Raw genomic sequence first — 19,062 nt, forward strand, 5'->3', positions numbered from 1 at the left:
GCTTACCAAACACAATGCACTCTCTTGGAAATTGTAGGCAAGCATTCACATAACAAGCCCACAATTTCCTTTGGAAATATTTCTGGTATGGGATTTATCCAACCTCTTCCTCCTAAAGCATGCAAGCTTAAGTGAGCACTTGTAAGGAATCTATAATTTCTTTAGGAAGTAATGCTACTTAGCTCTTTATAAGGAGAGGTTCTCTCAATGACAAACAAGAAATACTAGTCGAACAAGCATTTCAGGTAACAGTCTTGCCACAGATCTGTAATTGCTTGTACGAATTCAAGATACTGGTTTTAAAAAAGTATGATTACCTTTTTGTTATATTCAGCAATGGCACCCAAGTTTGGTTTCATTTCATTACATTGTGCTTCTAAAAGAGCTATCTGATTGGTTACAATATCCGGGTTTCTTATAGCCTCAAGTTCTTCCTGGCTGAGCACTGCAAGTTCTTCTACTTGTTCATCTTCCAGAGAATGCAGTGATATTTTTGATATCTAAAATACATTTTAAGTAATTAATGAACAAGTCATATTCACATTTCTACAGCTACACTTTAAGGAACTTTCTTATACCTTAACTGTATGTTAATAGAACAAGTTTGCATTCTTAGTCACACACTCATCTAGAAATTGTGCATTTTTATTTGATATTTTAAGATTTATATATGTAGTCACTTTAAAGGTCTTCTGATGAAAAAGCAGCCTATTGGTAAGAAATAACTAAACAACTTTATGATTTAACAAACTTGATTTAGGCACTATTTGAGTGTGATCCAAATAAGAATAATGATCCATTTCAAGCCAGAAAACAAGACAAAAAAAAACTTGGATAGTATGGAGTTTTAACTATATCAAACAGACATTGTAGCAATGCAAGGCATGTGCTCCCTATTTTACAGGACACTGCAGAAATTAAATTGTTTCTTTAAAAAAGCAAGCCAGGCTTTGTGGACAGCAAAGTGGCTCTAGATAATAAAGAGACTGGGTGGGATATGAAAATAGTATACTCTCCAATGAGGCATAGTCTGTGACTTTTATAGTTTTTTCAGGATCTTGGTAGTTTGCTGTATGATAGATAACATGCAATATTAAAAAACAAAAAACAAAGAACCCAATCCTGCTATATGACAGGATTGGGGAAAGCAATAAAAAAAAGTTTCCCCCAAAAACATAATATTATAGTTTTTCTTAAAATAGTAAGGTATTATAAAGTGTTTACCTCTTTTTGCCAATATTTAGTCTTTGATTGATGCTCTGCAATATGACTGTCTAGCTGTTCAATTTTAAGCCTAATATTAAGAGCCTCTTTTTGAAGCAAATGCTCTTCATCTTGGATAGCTTTAATTTTCTGAAGCACAGAATGGTGTTCCGCTTGAATCTCTGGCAAAGACTCCTAAGTAAAGATCATAGGTGGAAGTTTATTTTTTATTATTCAGTTACCGGAAAGGTTTACATTTCTAGAGCTCCAATTTGTTCTAGATGCTAATGTCTCTTTAAAATGTGAAAAAACACAGGTAATACCCATCATCAAAATAATGGTGCAACATAACTGTTTGGAAGGTCAAATGCTGCAGGGAATGGTTTAGCATAGTGGCAGCAGGTATTAACAAAGGGGCAGGGAGGGAGGGGGCCTCTCTGTGCAGCCTTGTGTTGAGTAGCATCAACTCAGTGACATGTGGAACACCAGCTTTTCTCACCACCTCTGAGATGCAAAGGACTGGTAGTACACTAATGTCTGGAGAATGAGGGAAAAGTCAGCTTTTTTGTACACACCCCTTACAAACACACATTTTTCTACTCCGAAGTGATGCATATAGAATTATTACCTGGAACAGGAAGAGTAATGATTTTAAGTGTTAATAGTAAATTCTCTGGCGTGAACAGCGCCTCATTTTTGTGCAATATGAGCGTACCTTTAAAATGATATAAATAAATTGAGCAATTGAATCATATTTTCTCTTAAATACAATTTTTGCTGGTGTTGAAGACTTGTAGTGGATTTTATTACCACATGCATTAAAACTCTACTTGTACATCATATACATTTTTAGTGTTAATACACTGTTCTGCATCTTTTAAAACACACCCTATTTAAAGAAATCAAGTTAGTATCATACATACTTCAGCTTCTTTGCTGTCATTCATAACTTTAGCAGCTTTTTCTTCTAGTGTATTCAGCTGTTCTGTTAAGTCTTGGAGGGCTTTTTTATTCTCTTCAATTTCCTTCTCAGTGTGGAGAACAGCATCTTCTGATTTATTCAGGTTTCTATCAAATACAATACAATAATAAAGTAGGTAAGAAGCCTCTACTCTACTGACATTAAAACCTTGAGTAGAAATCAAATTTAAAAATGGAATATAAAACAAAATATTGACATTAGAAGACTGTGATATGATGGCCATCTTTAATTATTCAAAGGGATGTAACATTTCCATTTTGAAAATCTGTTTTCATTATGAAAAACACACACCACAGATTTTAAATTTCGATAGAGCGAAAGGACTGGAAATATAACTAACTTGCAACTTCTGTGCATTTAACTTGTGCAATTGCAGTGTTACGTGCTTGGCAGCTGGTCAGCTGAAATTGCACAAACTGAACACATGGAAGGTCTTAAAAGCTCTTTCTGTATAGGGTTCTCATGGCAGAGCTTTACAGCTCTCAGACTTGCTTATCAGGCTCTGGGAAGGAGCTTCTCAAAGCCTGGTAAGCAAGGCAGAGAACTTAAAAGCTTGCTGCCTTGCGTGGGGTGCAAGGCCTGCTCAGTGTGCCTGCTTCAGAAAAGTAGGGGTGGTCAGGTGGGGCTGGTTCCAAAGTTGCTCTGACTATATGCAATTTCTGGAGACTACTCACCTACGTTTTCCCACTATATCATTTCCTGTGATACCTATTTCCTACCCCATTGTCCATGGATTTCCTGACACACTATTTCAGTGGCTAAATATAATGGGACCTCAGGTTAAGAACTTAATTCATTCTGGAGGTCCGTTCTTAACCTGAAACTGTTCTTAACCTGAGGTACCACTTTAGCTATTGGGGCCTCCCGCTGCCACCAGAGAACAATTTCTGTTCTCATCCTGAAGCAAAGTTCTTAACCCGAGGTACTATTTCTGGGTTAGCGTAGTCTGTAACCTGAAGCGTCTGTAACCTGAGGTACCACTGTGTATGATAACACACAACACAAGCACAGAATCTATTAGCACACAAACTAACATTTTAAGAATAGGAGCCTTTATTTTAAAAATAACCAGCTACTATGTTGCAAATCCATTACTTGATAATTTTGCTGCTTGTTTTCTTTAAACACTGTAATAAAATGAGTGTCCTGTTTATTTTTTTATGTTGGTTCCAAAGGATATAAAATCATTTCCATACCTATCTGCTGTCTTGATTGCCACCTGAGCTTTAGTAATAGCAGAAGAACATTGATCTATTTCCTTGTTTATCTTATCAAGATTGTCTTGATGACCTTTAAGCTTATTATTATTTATGTCAATTATGAGATTATGCAATCTCTTTATTTCTGTTTCCAATTTACCAGCCTTTGCAGCAACTTTGTCATAATCTGTAAGACAAAAAAGACCAAAAAAAAAGAACTTGATGAATACTTCTAGTGCTAAATATATAAACAGTATGGTATGAGCAAACTACGTGTTCAAATGTTTATATGTTTACAAGATTTATTATTGTGCAAAATAAATGTATATCCGCATTTACTTAGCTATAATACAGTGTGTGCATTACTTCAATTGTAATTTCCTAAACAGCATTTGTTAAATTATTTGCTTTGTAGATTGAATAGTTTTCTTACAAGGAAAATTATCTATAACTACTAGCATCAGGCTTGTTGACTAACTGGAAAGGATAGCTTTACTGAATAGAAATACAATAGACTCCAAATTATTGACTCTCTTATTTGATTTCTAGGAGATAGGAGTGAGAGGCACAGAGAGGTAGGTTCAGAAAAGTGAAGTTTTATATAGTGAGCAGACTAAAAGCTGGATCTGTGTGTACAGGTCCCACCCCCAAATGTGCCCATGGGCCAAAAAAGTGGGTGACCCCTAAAACACATCAATTATGATTCACCCTCAATTATAATTTACTGCAATGTTGACATACCTTCTTTGAAACAATGACATTTTCTCTCCATTTCTTTCTGCTTGATTTTGTCTGGAGCTGCAGCAATTACATTTCTTTCAAGTTCTTTAATCTGGATTTTTAAGTGAGCCTCTTGCTCTGACAAACTCTAAAGAACACAATTATTAATTACTATTAATTTCATTTGTGACACTATTCCTATGAGGCATCTAGCAGTGATTTACAACACAATAAAAACATATATAAAACATTTGCATACATAAAAATAGCTAAAACAGCCCACACCAACTAACATAATTATTTCAGGAGGGTTTTTAAGCTGAAGGACTAACTCCAAGAAAGATCCTAACCTTGGACTTGGGAGACAGACCTTAACAAATAACTCTTAAATGAGAGACTGTGCTGGCTCAAAATATAGGCAAAAGACCCCCAAGATAATTGCTGCCCACAGGCTAACCAGAAAACATTAGGTGCATTATAAGTTTTTAAGAACATTTTAATAGGGTGTACAACTTGCCTTTTGCCTTTTCTTTTTGGAGACAATTACCCTTCCCTATCTTAAACTAGTTTGTCTGGCCTGCCTTTTCTAAAAACTGGGGGGGGGGGTGTTAACATTCTCTCTGGCTCAAACACTCTTTTCAAAATTACTGCTCTTAAGATTTTTCCATACAATGCAGGAACAAGTATCAACAGCCAAAGCTAAACAGCCCACTTTCCTATTGCCTGTGCTTTGAATAAGTTTTAAAATACCTGAAATCCTTCATATAAGATAGTATATTTAAAGGATAATCTCCATCAGAAGACATGACTGGTGTATCCAGAGCTAAGAAAAAAAGCAGTAAGGTATCTTTAGCCAAACTTATGATTACCTGAATGTTTGCACTGTACTTTCCTAACGTGTTCCTCATTTCTCTAATGCTCTGGTGCAATTTTGATATTGCTTCTTCAAGCTGCATTTTTTGTTCCTGAAACTGTGTTGCTTTTTGGAGATCCTTTTGCAGCTGAGATTCCATTTTATTTACCTAGGGGCAAGTTATAAAATGTAAAAAAAGTAATGTATGTAACATGCAAATAAACCAGGGATGGGGAACCTGTGCCCCTCCAGATGTTATTGGACTTCAGCTGTCAACAGCCTCAGCTAGTGAATGATAAGAGGGTTGTGTTTCAACATCTGGAGAGCCAACTGTTCTCAATATCAGACCAAAAAAAGCCCCCAATTCATCAAAATATATTTCAGTGTTTATATGTCTAGACTTAATATAAGAAAAGAAAAAGCTTTCAGAACCAACATAGCCCCTGCTAAAGGTTGGCTGGGGGTGTTACTATAGCATCTCTGCTACCAAGCAAGCACACCAGTCCCAGAGGTCACAGGGGCCAAAATAGGGGATTCCATGAGTGACGTTCGATCTGCCAGATTGAAAAGTTCCTTCATTCCCCATCATATCCACAGATTGTGCCCCTGACCACAGCCACCCTGGCACTAGATAGGTATTTTCTGTCCCACTGATTTCACTTGGCAGGTAACCAGTAAAAGATTCTCCCCACTCATTAGGAATTCAGGTGTTAGAGAAAGCATACTAACCTCATCTTCTGATGTTTCAACTACAACAGAGGACCCCATTCTACCCTTCATTACTTTCCCTCCACCACCAGTCATTGTACCTATGGAAGGACCAAGAACAAATCAGCAATTCTTTATTTCCCATAACTTAATTTAACCACAACTTAAAAAAAATTTTTAATACCTGATTGTTCTATGATTTGTCCTTGTAAAGTTACAACTCTCCATCTCTTGTTTTTCTGGAATGCAACCCTTGTAGCCTGGTCCAGGTTATTAGCAACCAAAGTGTCACGTAATGCAAAATAAAAAGCATTGCGAACCTTCTCATCTTTAACTTTTACCATATCAAACAAACGTGGAATGTTTTCAGGAGTCTGGATTTTTCCCATGCTTTTCTCCCATACTGTCATCTGGAAGGATTAAAATCACCACAAAACCAGTAAACTAACCATCAAGAACTGCACAGGTCCTTGATATACCTCTTTAGTTTACTTTCATAGATCTTTGTTCATATTTTAATTGTTTTCAAATACTTTATGACAACAGTGCTATCATATACAGGCTTATTCAAATAAAGCTCCCTGAACTCCATAGGATTTACTCTCTAATACATGTTTGAACCTGAAGCACCATTTTCCCCTTACATAAATCTATGTCATGCAGATATATACAGTATGTTTCGCCCCATAGGATGCACCGCCCCATAGGACGCACCTAGTTGTTGTTGTTTTTTTTGGGGGGGGAATAAAGGGAAAAAAATTATTTCCCCCCAGGCGTGGGGGAAGCCCAAGCCTCCCCCGACCCCAGCCCCAAGAACAGCCTGCTACCCGCAAGCCTAGGGAGCCCGGTTGGAAGTCGCGCCAGTCTCCCCAGGCTTGCGGAGAGCTGTGCGCAGTCTGGGTGCGCTCTTCAGCGCGCCCCAGGCTTCAGAATGCAGGCAGCTCTGCGCAACCCTCGGGAGACAGGCGCGAAGTCGCACTGGGCTCCCTAGGGCTGCGCAGAGCTGCGCAAAGCCCCGGGACTGCAGGCAGCTCTGTGCAACCCTCGGGAGACCGCCGTGAAGTCGCGCCGGTCTCCCGAGGGTTGTGCAGAGCTTCCTGAAGCCTGGAGAGAGAGAGAGGAGTCGGTGCACACCGACCCCTCTCGCTCTCCAGGCTTCAACAAAAGCCTGCATTCGCCCCATAGGACGCACACACATTTCCCCTTCATTTTTGGAGGGGAAAAAGTGCGTCCAATAGGGTGAAAAATACGGCAACTCCTAGTATGTATTTACTCTTATATTAAAAACTGAGACTTTGTGATGTTTATTACAAACATGAGCTGTCACTAGTAAGACTATTTTAACAGGCTGTAATAAGATACTATCTATACAAATATACCTTACAGTATTTGTGCCCATCATATATAAAACAGTTTTACTATTATAAGCCATTTTAAAATCTAAAAAATGACATTGTAAAAGCCAGCTGAACATAGTAATGTAAAAACAAATCTATATGCAACTTCGACTTATTCAACTTAAAAGTTATCTATTAAAAAAAAGGTATTACAAACCTTGTCAAGCCCTATAAATGTTGCCACTCCAATGTTTTCCTTCTTCAAAAATTTAACACATTCTTGAGCAGTATCCATAGTGTCGACTACAATGTGATCTAATGCTCCACATGATGATGAAATTGCAACATCATACTTCTCATCTATGGCTCCCAAGTCACCCTAGTAGCAAGAAAAGAAAGCACTTAGGTTAGTAATATGAGTACCAGACATCCAGTCCTAAGCATAGCTGCATGTAAGTCCCATTGGTTTTAATGGATCTCATCCCTTAACATAAAAGAACTTCTCACGTTGTTGTTTTAATGTCCTTTCACACTGCTCCCATGATTTAGGGTAGAATTTAAGCAGAACTCTCTCCTGAAAGCTATGGGGGGGAAAGATGTTAACTAAGAAATGATGGCTCAGAACAAATGTGGTGGGGTAGTATCTCAAAAGGCAGTGGCTCAAATTTGCATACTGTTCTGGCTAATCTCTTCTTAAAGTAGCTACACTTGGGCAGAATGCATAATTGTTTCACAGGGCACTTTGAACCTATTATGAATGAATTTTATGTTGGGAGTCATTCTGCAAAGAAACAGTAAAGATGTTTGCACCTTTAAGAACTGTTTCTGTGAGCTTTGGGCAGATTGGGTACAGCTGGTCATGACTACAAAAGGAGGAAAAGTTGCAGTTTGAACTTTGCCTGCAAGGAAAAACACCCACAAGCTTTGTTGTTTTGTAATAAAACCTTTATTTGTTTGGTTTTACACCGGTCTGGTGGTGTCATAGTTTCTGTCATCTGCCACCAGAGGGAAAAAAACCACTCTAACATTTTAAAGGTGCAGCTTATTTGTAGGTGTGGCTTATATTCGGGCCAATACTGTAATGTAGCTTGGTTACATCCAGAGATGCTGGACAATGCTGCTGCCAGTATTTTTGCATGTTTCTTTGAAGACTCAGAGAGGCTGAGTAACCTTTACTTTAATTTGGAAATCAACTTTTGTCTTGGAGAGATGATTGTGCATGCAGTCCTCTCAAAAGCTGCCTCAGCATCTTGGGTTTACCAAGTACGACAACTTCCCCTGCTAAATATTCTCACTAACCAAGTTAGCCTACTCAGATAAAGAGAAGAAGTACCACTGTGTATCTATCTGGAGGTTAGCTTTACATTGCCAGTGCAAGATCAGGTTGGGTAAACCTTGTAGCCCAAAGCAGAAACAGATCTTGGGGGAAGCAGGTACTTCCCATAATTAAGTCTGCATATTCACCAAGCTCAAACAGGCCATACATTATTCATATATAAGGTGACTGAAGAGAAAAAACTCCTACTTCCCTAACTATAGATCTAAGAGAAGCTTGGTGGAATGACAAACTGCCAGAAAACTTTGGTCTTATTTATGTAAACCTTCATGGCCCTTCAGGCAGCTAAAGAGTGCTAGGCCTGCTCCAAAGGGTGGCAAGGATCTGGACAGCTGGTTGCGACAACTAATTATTGTTATCTATGGAACCTTGATAGGACTCGGCATGAAAGCTGGGTCTGCCCTCAACACTACCCTATCCTTATGAAAAACACACAAATGTTTTACAGTGGAGACTGGAGAAAGCATTCAGCTCTGATACCCTGCAGGAAGAGGTGATAGCTACTTGGAAATAGATTTTAAACACTCTTAGGGGCACTGTCATAAATGATTCAAAGGCGGTCTCTGGAGAGCTGAGAAAACCCTGTACAGTGGTACCTTGGTTCTCAAACTTAATCCATTCCGGAAGTCCGTTCCAAAACCAAGGCGCGCTTTACCATAGAAAGCAATGCAAAACGAATTCATCTGTTCCAGACTTTTAAAAACAATCTCTAAAACAGCAATTTAACATGAATTTTACTATCCAACGAGACCACTGGGCCATAAAATGAAAGCAATAATCAATGTACTGTACTATAAAATAAATAAGACAGTATTGTAAATGATAAAAATTAAAATTATTTTTTCCCTTACCTGCGCTGATGATAGTCATTGTTTGGATGGGGGGCTTTTATCCATTTCCACAGTCACACAATCAATCAATCAATCAATCAATCAATAGCTGAACTGGGTTCCACACAGTCACAAAAACAAATAAACCGAAAAAGCCTCAAAAACAAAAACACAAAATAAATAGCAAAAACAAAAGCACCAAACTTAACCCATTCCGGAAGTCCATTTGACTTCTGAAATGTTCGAAAACCAAGGCGCAGCTTCTGATTGCTTCAGGCGCCCCGGAAACAATAGCCAACAGCCACATCTGATGTTCAGCTTCCAAAAAACGTTTGAAAACCAGAACACTTCCAGGTTTTCAGCGTTTGAGAACCAAGGCACCACTGTACAGCTCTGCATTTCAGCATAGCTCTATGAAGGAAATGTTTCAGCGACAGATAGGAAATTGTAGATGAGGCCAACTAAAAAGGGATAGAGGATATTAATTGCTACGTATGTTTCTTTTGAGAGTTTTTACAAAGATCTTCCTGGAGGAAGAGAATGTCCCTAACTTTTGCTATCCAGAAATTGATCCCATTAGAACACCATACAATTCCATTAGAAGAACACCATGCAATAAAACACCTGAAGGAGACAAATTGCTAAGCTGTACTAAAGGGAAGAGGGGATGTCTGTGAACAACACATATGCTGCAACAGGTGAATGAGAAATACAATAAAACGCACAACTAAAGCTGGCCTGAGACGAATGGGAGCTTGAGAATGATGTGACTACTTCAAGCAAGGCAGAATGCAAACTAAATTATGGGAGCTGCCTACTTCCCTCTAGTTCTATTCCTACCTTCAACCACAAAGTGGAGACATTACCCAATCTGACAACCTTTCACTGGCAATGGGAAAAAGAACCAATACAGAAATGGCCAGAAAAACAAGAACTTACTAGTCTTCCATAAATTCCAGGGATTTTCCCAGACTTCATCTGTTGAAGTAAAACTTCAAGAACTCTTCCTCGACTTTTATTTATTGCCAATGAGCTTCTTGCTTCTTCTACTTTCTGACGCAGATCTTGAACATAATTCTTGATGTTTGTTTCATCTTTTACAAGTTTATTAAGATCATTCTCTTTCTTAAACGAAAAAGGCATTAAATTATTTTGTTTTTGAAAATTCCAGAAGTAGTTCATTACAGAATTGAGATTTTCTAAAGAAATAGTATTCCTCTAGTAACAAACTCCACTATAGAGGAACTAAGCTGGGGTTCCCAGACTTTCTGGGTTAACAGGCGCATTTGAACTTTTAATGTCTAGGAGATGACACCACAATTATCACTTCTAGATGTCCTGGTGCAGAAGTTCCCTTATTCAGCTAGATCATGAAATATATGATTAAATAAAACTTTTTCACACTCAGTATCTGTTTCCACGTTTTTGGCCTGTATGAATATTTTAACAGTTCAATAGCAACTCTTTTCCACCTCCGTATCTTCCTGTTTGCATCACATACCACCTTGGGAAGTGGATACAAAGGATGTGTCAACAGCATACAAGGATTTTGTAGTTAGATGAAGAAACTGAATAGGACCTTTCAGGTCCTCAAAGAGATTATTTACAAAAAATGTTTTATTTGAAGAAAAAACTGGTGACATCCCAACGTATTAACACCCACTGTAGAAATTGCACTGAGAGATGACCATCTAAACCCTACTCGGACTCTAGGATTAATGTCCATGTAAAAGGCATTTAACTGGGGCCATATCTTAAGGGACAGAATTAAATGGAGAATGTGAGTGAATTATAACTTGGGTGCAGGCCCTCAAGATGGAACCTATGAACTGCCTATCCAGCCTAGTGGGAGAAGTTATCCTATTCAATGTGTGTCCTTGATTCCACTCTATCAAACTATTGTAATGTTCGAGCAGTGTATTGATGCATGCTGCTCAACAGTCCCCAATTCCTTCACTTGTCTTGTTTACTGCATTGGGGTAGGGGAATAAGCCAGAAGCTGGCTTCATGTTACGTGTGAAACAGTACTTGTAGTTTGTTTTCCCCTAACAAACCATGTGTGCTGGTTTGCACAGAATGCAAAACTACCCTCTGGCTTGTTTCCTTCCTAGAGGAGCAACAGCAGAAAGGGGGTGGGGGTGGAGGCGCCATCTAAGAAAGTAATTGTAGAGGAACTATGCGGGGTGTCTTTACAGGTTTTAATACTATTGATAGTAATAGTTCTGACAGTCTTAACACCAAACATTTCTGGGAAAAGTAGTAACACTTAAATTGCAATTAGAAGTTAAGCATTTCAGGAATATAAATAAATCTTCAGTAACGTCTAACCTTCTTTAGATCATGCTCAGCTTGAGGCAGTTTTGACTCCAGTTCTTTGATAGTGGCTAACCTTTCTTTAAGTGTTCCTGAAGCAGTCTGAAGAGCTGCTTCTGCTGCTTTAAACTGAGATACTGCAGTATTATGGTGACTAAGGTAGAGATCAAGTTCTGACTGTGCCACCTCCAAATTTGAACGTGCTTCATTAACCGTTTTGCTGAATTCCATGAGTTCTTTTTCTTTGTCCTATGAAAATGAAATTTGTAAAGGTCGTATTAAAAAAACCAAAACCTTTGCTCACAATTCAAGTGGTAATGCACAGATCCTGGCAATTCTCCCAGAATAGTTTTTCTCAGCTGCAATGCCACTCCTGAAAAGTAGAGATAAGCCAGCGACTCCCCCCCCCCCCCAAATCATCTTCAGTGAAATGCTGATTGTCTTCTTTGCTCTTTGGGGCTTGGGGGGGGGGAATAATTTTTTTTTCTTTATTCCCTCCCCTAAAAACTAGGTGCGCCCCATGGAGCGAAAAATACGGTAAGAAGCACTCTCCATTGGTTTAGCTGGGACTGTTTGGCTCCTTTCATCCCAAAACCATCTCCTCCTATAGGCATTTTGGATAACAGTCTGAAAGTCTATATCAGAATTTGCTTTCTTTTTCACTCACACCTCATTGTTTCATCCCTTTTGCACCTGGTCTAGATTGGAAGGCATTATTTTAAACTGTAAACCACTTTGACAAAAATGCAAAATATAAAATACACTGCATAAACGACACATATTAACTCAGATAGTTTCAGTTTATAGATACGTAGCAAGGGATCCAATCCAGCCATTCAAATAAATTGTCATGCAGCCTTTGCTTTGCTCACCCATAATCAATACTGTTCTTCCTTTTGCTAACAAGGACTACATTTCCCTTACTGGAGAATAAAAATAGCATTATGCACAAAGACACGCAAGCAGATCTGGTTATCTGAAAAACCAACCAGAGAGCCAGCCAGATTATGTCAACTTCCATTTTCCTTTGTATTCTGGTGTTAATACAGGAAAGCAAAAACCAACCTCATATGCTCCGTATTAGTTAAGCAAGAGATAAAAGCAGTGTTGAATCCACTTAGCATAGTGCAGCCAATGAATGTCCTTAGTAAGAAACACTGGCCTTCAAAAGGGGAAATGCTATAAGACAGTAATAATGCTCATATGTATTTCCAGGATGTTTAGTACAGTGCAATGGCAATGCCACAAGTGTAAGCAGGTGTCAGCTGCTTGCAGGGAAGTAATTGCTACTCGGCTGGCTGCTTAGTTTATTCTGCAATATACTTTAACTTCTGTTCTGACCGAGAAGAGATAAAGAGAGCCTATTACTTGGTTAATTATGCTGATTTGCTTCTAGACTCCAGGGGAGATAGCTGAATGCATCAAGTGTACAAACCTCTTTTTCATTCTGCAATCCTTGAGTTTCCTGCTTAAGACTGTCCATAACTTCTTTTAGTTTTTCCTCTACCCTTTTCTTTTCTTTTTCTAGAACCTCTCTCTTAGCTGTTGCTTCACCAATAGCAGATTCACTACGGGCAGGAACACTTCTCAAGTCTTCAACCTATGAAAAAGGTAATGTTATTTTTTTCAACTAGGGGAACAGTCTCTCCAACAGGGAAACCAGTTTCACCAAACAAACTGCACTTCACTGGCAGATCTATTAAGCACAATTGTTCATAGCACAGGGGGCTTAGAAGAATTATTTCATATTTATTTATTTCATAAAATTTATACACTGCTTGATCATAAAAACTCAAAGCTGTTTACAAAAAGATAAAACTATAAAATCAGGGGGGGATCACAACATATTAAAACAGATAAGAGCTACAGGAGTTAAAATAGTATAACAGATTAAAATTCTTATCAGCATTTCTAAGTATCTGGGTAGGCTTGTCCAAACAATTATGTTATTATCAGGCACCAAAAATACAGTGAAGGTGTCTACTTGATATCTATAGGCAGTGAGTTTCAAAGTATAGGTGCTGCCACACTGAACAATTGGGTTTTTACAAATGCAGAATAGGTATTACATAGCACCTTGTAGTAGCACCAGTTAAATATATTTGTTACACTTTATAAATTTAGATTGACAATAACAACATGAAGGTGTAACATGAAAAGTATCCTATTATTTTTCAGGAATATTCAGGCAATAAGATACACACTAAAGCCTCTTTTGCAATTTTTTCCTTGACACATTTGCTCATGACGAATTCATTTCCTTTCTTACTCAGGAAAAGATCACTTACCAATAACTGGTTCACTAGAGACCAATTTCAGCTACTTTGGGAGTTATCCAACTAACACATTCCATCTGCACAATAATTTCTGCTTGTGTGAAGGATCTCCACCCCCCTTCCTGCACACACCCTTCACCATCCCCCAAATCTGCTCTGGAGGCTTGGTGGAACCCCTGGAACAGATTTAAGGGGGCAGGGAAGGAAAGTTCCGTTACACATGCAAAAATCCTTGTGCTGGCAGAACACATTAGTCAGATACCAACAAGAGAGCTGCCAGAATTGTATAACCTTTTGCAAAGCACCTGCACTTATGTGGTAGCCCATGTCTATTGCTAAATACGCCTGTCTAAGTAGAAAAGTACAGGCTACAGAGGTAGCAATCATCGTAAGCTGCTGTGGTTCAAAAATGTGGGGGCACACTGACCCCATATGAAGAAAACTGCATTGGGTAGGCACAGCCATTCTGGAATAACTGGCCAGTATCACCCTGCCATGAGGCAAAGAATGTGGGAAAGTGGCTTCCTTATAGAGGCAACCCAGATTGTGGAATTCCTCATCCTAGGAGATCCACCTGGCTGTTCTTCCTCCCCCCCTCCTTTAGTGTGTTGTTTTATTTTGTTTTTGCCTTAAGACCTTATTGATTAGGCAGACATTATAGTTGGCTAGATGGCAAAGTGTGTCATTTTTGGATTGGTAATGTGCACCTGTCAACTTTCTGTTCTACGATAATGGTTGTTAAATGGGTTTCATGTTTAATCTGTTTTGGGTGTTATATACAAGCAAGGCAGATATAAACTTTTCAATAAATAAAGTTAAAAATGATTTTATTGCACAAGAGATTATATAGGAATCCCTCCACTTACACAAGGGTTACATTCCAGAGCCCTGTGCCCATAAGTGAAATTGTGTAAAGTGGGGAACACTCTCTCAATGCCTATTTTCCACTGCTCTCCAGCTCCCCCTATCCCAATTCTCTCTCCAATCCAGACCAAAATATAGAGTTCATGCTCTGGGGCTGGCTGGAGGACACGAGGGAAAGCGGCTGCTGCACTACCTCACTTGGCACTGTGCTACCTCACTTGGCAGTGCAGTTGCTGTTGGAGCTGTGTGAATGAACTGGTGGAGTCAATCCAGCACTCCCACCAGTGTGCTTTGTGCACCCCCAATCTCCCTGCTGTACCCCTCCCAGTAAGCAGCAGTAATTCCACTGCAGAAAGGTTGCTGCTGCTGCACTCCACCGGGCCTCTTCTACTAGGAAGCGTCCCACTGAAATATAAAAGTCTTACTTCAGAGTATAAAATATTTTAGGCTTGGGCTCCAGATTTTATTCTTAAATTTTTAATAGCACATTGAGAAAACTCTTTCAGATAGATAGCATAATGAAGCAAACACTGACCTTTTGAAGTCAATTTTCAATAGTATTTTGCCTAAACATATCAGAATGAAGTTTACAGGTGTACCTTTTCTTTATCCTTCTGAAGCTGCTTCTCTAGTTTTTTTGACTTGCTTTTTGCATGTTTTAGTTTTTCCCTTACTTGAACATCCTCCAAATCGAGCTGCTTAAATGTATTTTTATTTTCTTCTATGAATGCTGTGATTTTATTGAGTTTTCTAGAAAAAGGGGAAATATACCAATTACCTTTTCAATCAGTTAAAGACGGTATGACCAAACTAAGCTAGGTTTGTTTTTTTTTAAAAAAAAACTTTTACAAAGTGTGTGTGTACGTACACACACACACACACACACACACACACACACACACACTGGTACCTCGGGTTAAGTACTTAATTCGTTCCGGAGGTCCGTTCTTAACCTGAAACTGTTCTTAACCTGAAGCACCACTTTAGCTAATGGGGCCTCCTGCTGCTGCCGCGCCACCGGAGCACAATTTCTGTTCTCATCCTGAAGCAAAGTTCTTAACCTGAGGTACTATTTCTGGGTTAGCGCAGTCTGTAACCTGAAGTGCATGTAACCTGAGGTACCACTGTATGGGGTGTTAGGGGAGGTATCTCTGGTGGACACATTGTGCTCCTTCTAGAGTAGCTTGTCCACCTTAGGTACCTACCTTGCACTCAGCATTCACATTTGGCTCCTAGAAGCTGTCAGAATACAACAGCAGCCCCACCCCAGGTAGCAGTTTTACTGGCTGGCTAAACCAGGCGAGGGTAGCTGATGGATCTCAAATCCTTAGTGAGTTAGGGACATTCCCTGCATTCAAACACAGACTCTGGCAGATTGGGCAGACAAGACCAATATTGGGTCCAGTGGTCAAAAGGGCGGTTTCTGCACGTGGTGTAGAGGGAAATGAAGGGCAGATGGGGCTTGTCAACCTGGGAAGGTAACTCATCAAGGAGAGAGAAAACTAATCGTAAACCTCTGCTGCCTTGTGGGATATACTTTGGGGGAAGAAAAGGCTAAGGAGTAAACTATACACAAATCCAGAGTGGACTCCCTAAGACAGTTGGATGGTGCCTTGTCTCCTTCTGGCAACTGCTGCAGCCAAGCTGGTGCCAACATATTGCCGAGGGGGATCTTGTCGTCTGGGCAGCCCACGACCTCCATACACACTTCCCAGGCTTGTGCCTTGGGGAGGTCACCTCAGTGGTCTGACTTCACTCCTGGAGGTACACTCCACTGTCTCCCGAGACAGATGGATGACAACAACAAAGGAAGCAAAGTGTCATGCTCATTGCACAAAATGCACCACTGCTTTAACAGCAAAATGAGTCATCTTTCAAATACTGTTAACGCCTGCAAAGTAATAGAATTAATAATGTTTACTTTTCAATTTCTTTCAGAGCTTTATTCTTATCTTTCTTTTCATCTGACAGTTTACTGCTTTTCTCATTAACTTCTTTAGTATCTTCATGTATTTCTTCTTTCTGGGTCTCCAGTCCAGTTATCTGCTTCTGCAACTCATAACTTTAAAAAAAGAAAAAGAAAGGTTTCACACGTCTGATAATGCAGACAATTGTTCCCATCATAATAAAAAGATACTAAAATAGTTGGGAGAGATCCAACATTGTGCCAGCACAGACAGCAACTTCTTTGTCCTCTTCACCCATTGAAAATCCCTTCCAAGGCAGATTTTGTCTTGGCCCTCCATGTTGGATGAAGAACTTCAACGCACAACTCCACTTCTGCCAAAGGCTTTAATTTTTAGATCAAATCATACATAAGGAAAGTTACCGGGTACAGAAATCAGCGAGTACATGAGAAGTTAACTACATGGCAAAGCATGAGCTAAGACACTGATGCAACAAGTGACACTCCCTCTGCACCTGAGTGGGTTGGTTCTGCACAGTTTGTTTGTGCTGGCAGAGCAGAGGGTGTTGATGTAGTTGGGGTGGGCCACTCCTCCAACAACTCGCTTGGTCATTCCCCTTGATGCAGATCTCCACCACACAAGCTGCAGAATACCTCCCCAGGATCAGACATTTCTTGGGGTCCTAATTCCACCTCCATCGTTCTGCTAGGACCCTCCCCAGGGTCCTCTAGTTCTAACTAGAACTGACCAACCACTCCAGGACATTCACAGGACTCATGACAGCAAAAAGTTTGCTAGGCAAGCACCGCATCACCCATTTGCATTTATCAACCAAAAAATTAGCAATATTAAGGAGGAGGATTTATTTCCCCAAAATTTAGAGCAACTGAGGTTAGTCAAGGTGAATCTTTAAAAGAGTATTTTGCCCACAGTACAGTGGCTACTCATATTGTGGAAAGCTCCCATGTAGTGCCAGAGTTTTCTACAAAGAAATTCCAGACTAAATGATAGAACTTGTGAGACCTAGATAGAGCCTTGAATGAAGACCCATCACACCCATGTGCTAGCCAAAAAGTGTACCAAGGTGGTAGAATAGGTATTTAAGAGGAAGATGGAGCAAAGTCAGTATTCCACCCAACTTGTTTGTGCTTCAGCTGCTCTGGCATTAGCAGTGCCACAACACTGGTTGTCATGCACAGGTTCTCAATGCTAAAGGTATTCAAATATACGTTTTAATTAAATAATAAAAGCCTCACCCCAGTTCTCCAAAGTAACAACTACCACCAATCCTTCTAAATTAATTCGCTGAAGAGATGACCTGGCAACATACATTTTATATCTTTCACGTCATGTCCCCAGTAAATAAATCACTTTGGGATGTCTATGCCATACTATTCCCCTCAAGTAAAATGTATTTAAGAGAAGTAGCAGAATACCACTTGAATCTAAAAGCAATGTGTTAAATCAAGACTAAGTTAGGTACAGTTATGTTCCACTTATTTCAGTGGGGACTAAATGCAACTACCTTTAGAGCCAACACATTGTATTTACTATGATGTAGAGCAGGGGTTGTCAGCCTGGTCCCTACCGCCCACTAGTGGGCATTTCAGGATTCTAGGTGGGCGGTAGGGGGTTCTACAGCACAAGCTGAATCCTCCTTCCATTGAGCACTGGTGGGCGGTAAGGAAATTTGACCATCAAGAAAGATGCATTAGTGGGCAGTAGGTATAAAAAGGTTGACTACCCCTGCTGTGGAGAAACAGCAGCACAACTAGCCCAAATCTTCAACTTCCCTCTGATCTAATTAGAGGGTGTAAAGAACACACATTAAATCATATCAAATGATGCTACTTACATGTAGTACTGACAAATCTTATTCTTTTCTCTGAACATTTTGTTTTCCAAAGAAAGAAATTCAAGTGCTTTGTTCCGTTCTCCTTCCAAGGCATCTTTCTCTTTTTCCACCATTTTAACTCTGTTCAACTAGACAGAATATTTCATAAATAATGGTTGGTTTAATGCTCGGATATGCACACCATAAAACACTTTATATGAAACAGGAAAGAAGAGAGCTTTACAGCACATAGCACACTATGGGCACAAACCAGTAGAATGACAGGAGTTGTGTTTTTCTACTGCAATCACCCAGCTCACTCTGGTCCAGGAAATATCAGTTTCCCTCCTTCCCACAGTATATGCAAAATGTAATCCTGAAACTTGCAAAGGCTTATCAAAAAGATAATGCTAAATACTATCCTATATATATTAATTCAAATCCTCAGAGAAAGCATTATTGCTTACATAGTGGAAGCAGTACCAACCACATACAAGAGGTTGGGTGTTAGGAGGTTTGAGAGGAACCTTAACAAGGTTTGCAAAAGACACAACTAGATATATATATAAAAAATACATAGAAAGAACCATGTCATTGTTTCAACTGGCCACTTCTTGGGTTCACATTGAGAAGTCATTTGTGCGGCCTTTTCTGACTCAATACCCCAAAGGGGAGGGGGAGAAAACAGGGAATAGATAGG

General features: G+C 39.5%; 1 protein-coding gene across 3 annotated transcripts in view; it reads right to left on the reverse strand.

The window, feature by feature from the left end:
- SMC4 (structural maintenance of chromosomes 4) overlaps positions 1 to 19,062 on the reverse strand; it is a 43,589-nt gene that overhangs the window by 5,365 nt on the left and 19,162 nt on the right. For all 3 annotated transcript variants that reach the window (XM_082223896.1, XM_082223895.1, XM_082223894.1), the window contains exons 7-21: positions 18,384 to 18,511; positions 16,543 to 16,683; positions 15,221 to 15,371; positions 12,917 to 13,081; positions 11,497 to 11,730; positions 10,108 to 10,293; positions 7,220 to 7,381; positions 5,850 to 6,075; positions 5,687 to 5,766; positions 4,974 to 5,126; positions 4,126 to 4,252; positions 3,382 to 3,571; positions 2,127 to 2,271; positions 1,225 to 1,398; positions 318 to 500 (exon numbers count right to left, since the gene is read on the reverse strand). In XM_082223896.1, the coding sequence (XP_082080022.1) occupies positions 318 to 500; positions 1,225 to 1,398; positions 2,127 to 2,271; positions 3,382 to 3,571; positions 4,126 to 4,252; positions 4,974 to 5,126; positions 5,687 to 5,766; positions 5,850 to 6,075; positions 7,220 to 7,381; positions 10,108 to 10,293; positions 11,497 to 11,730; positions 12,917 to 13,081; positions 15,221 to 15,371; positions 16,543 to 16,683; positions 18,384 to 18,511 (2,445 nt within the window). The remainder of the gene's footprint in view (positions 1 to 317; positions 501 to 1,224; positions 1,399 to 2,126; positions 2,272 to 3,381; positions 3,572 to 4,125; positions 4,253 to 4,973; positions 5,127 to 5,686; positions 5,767 to 5,849; positions 6,076 to 7,219; positions 7,382 to 10,107; positions 10,294 to 11,496; positions 11,731 to 12,916; positions 13,082 to 15,220; positions 15,372 to 16,542; positions 16,684 to 18,383; positions 18,512 to 19,062) is intronic.

The sequence above is a fragment of the Podarcis vaucheri genome (assembly GCF_965113315.1).
Source record: "Podarcis vaucheri genome assembly, chromosome: 5".
Classification (NCBI taxonomy): domain Eukaryota; kingdom Metazoa; phylum Chordata; class Lepidosauria; order Squamata; family Lacertidae; genus Podarcis; species Podarcis vaucheri.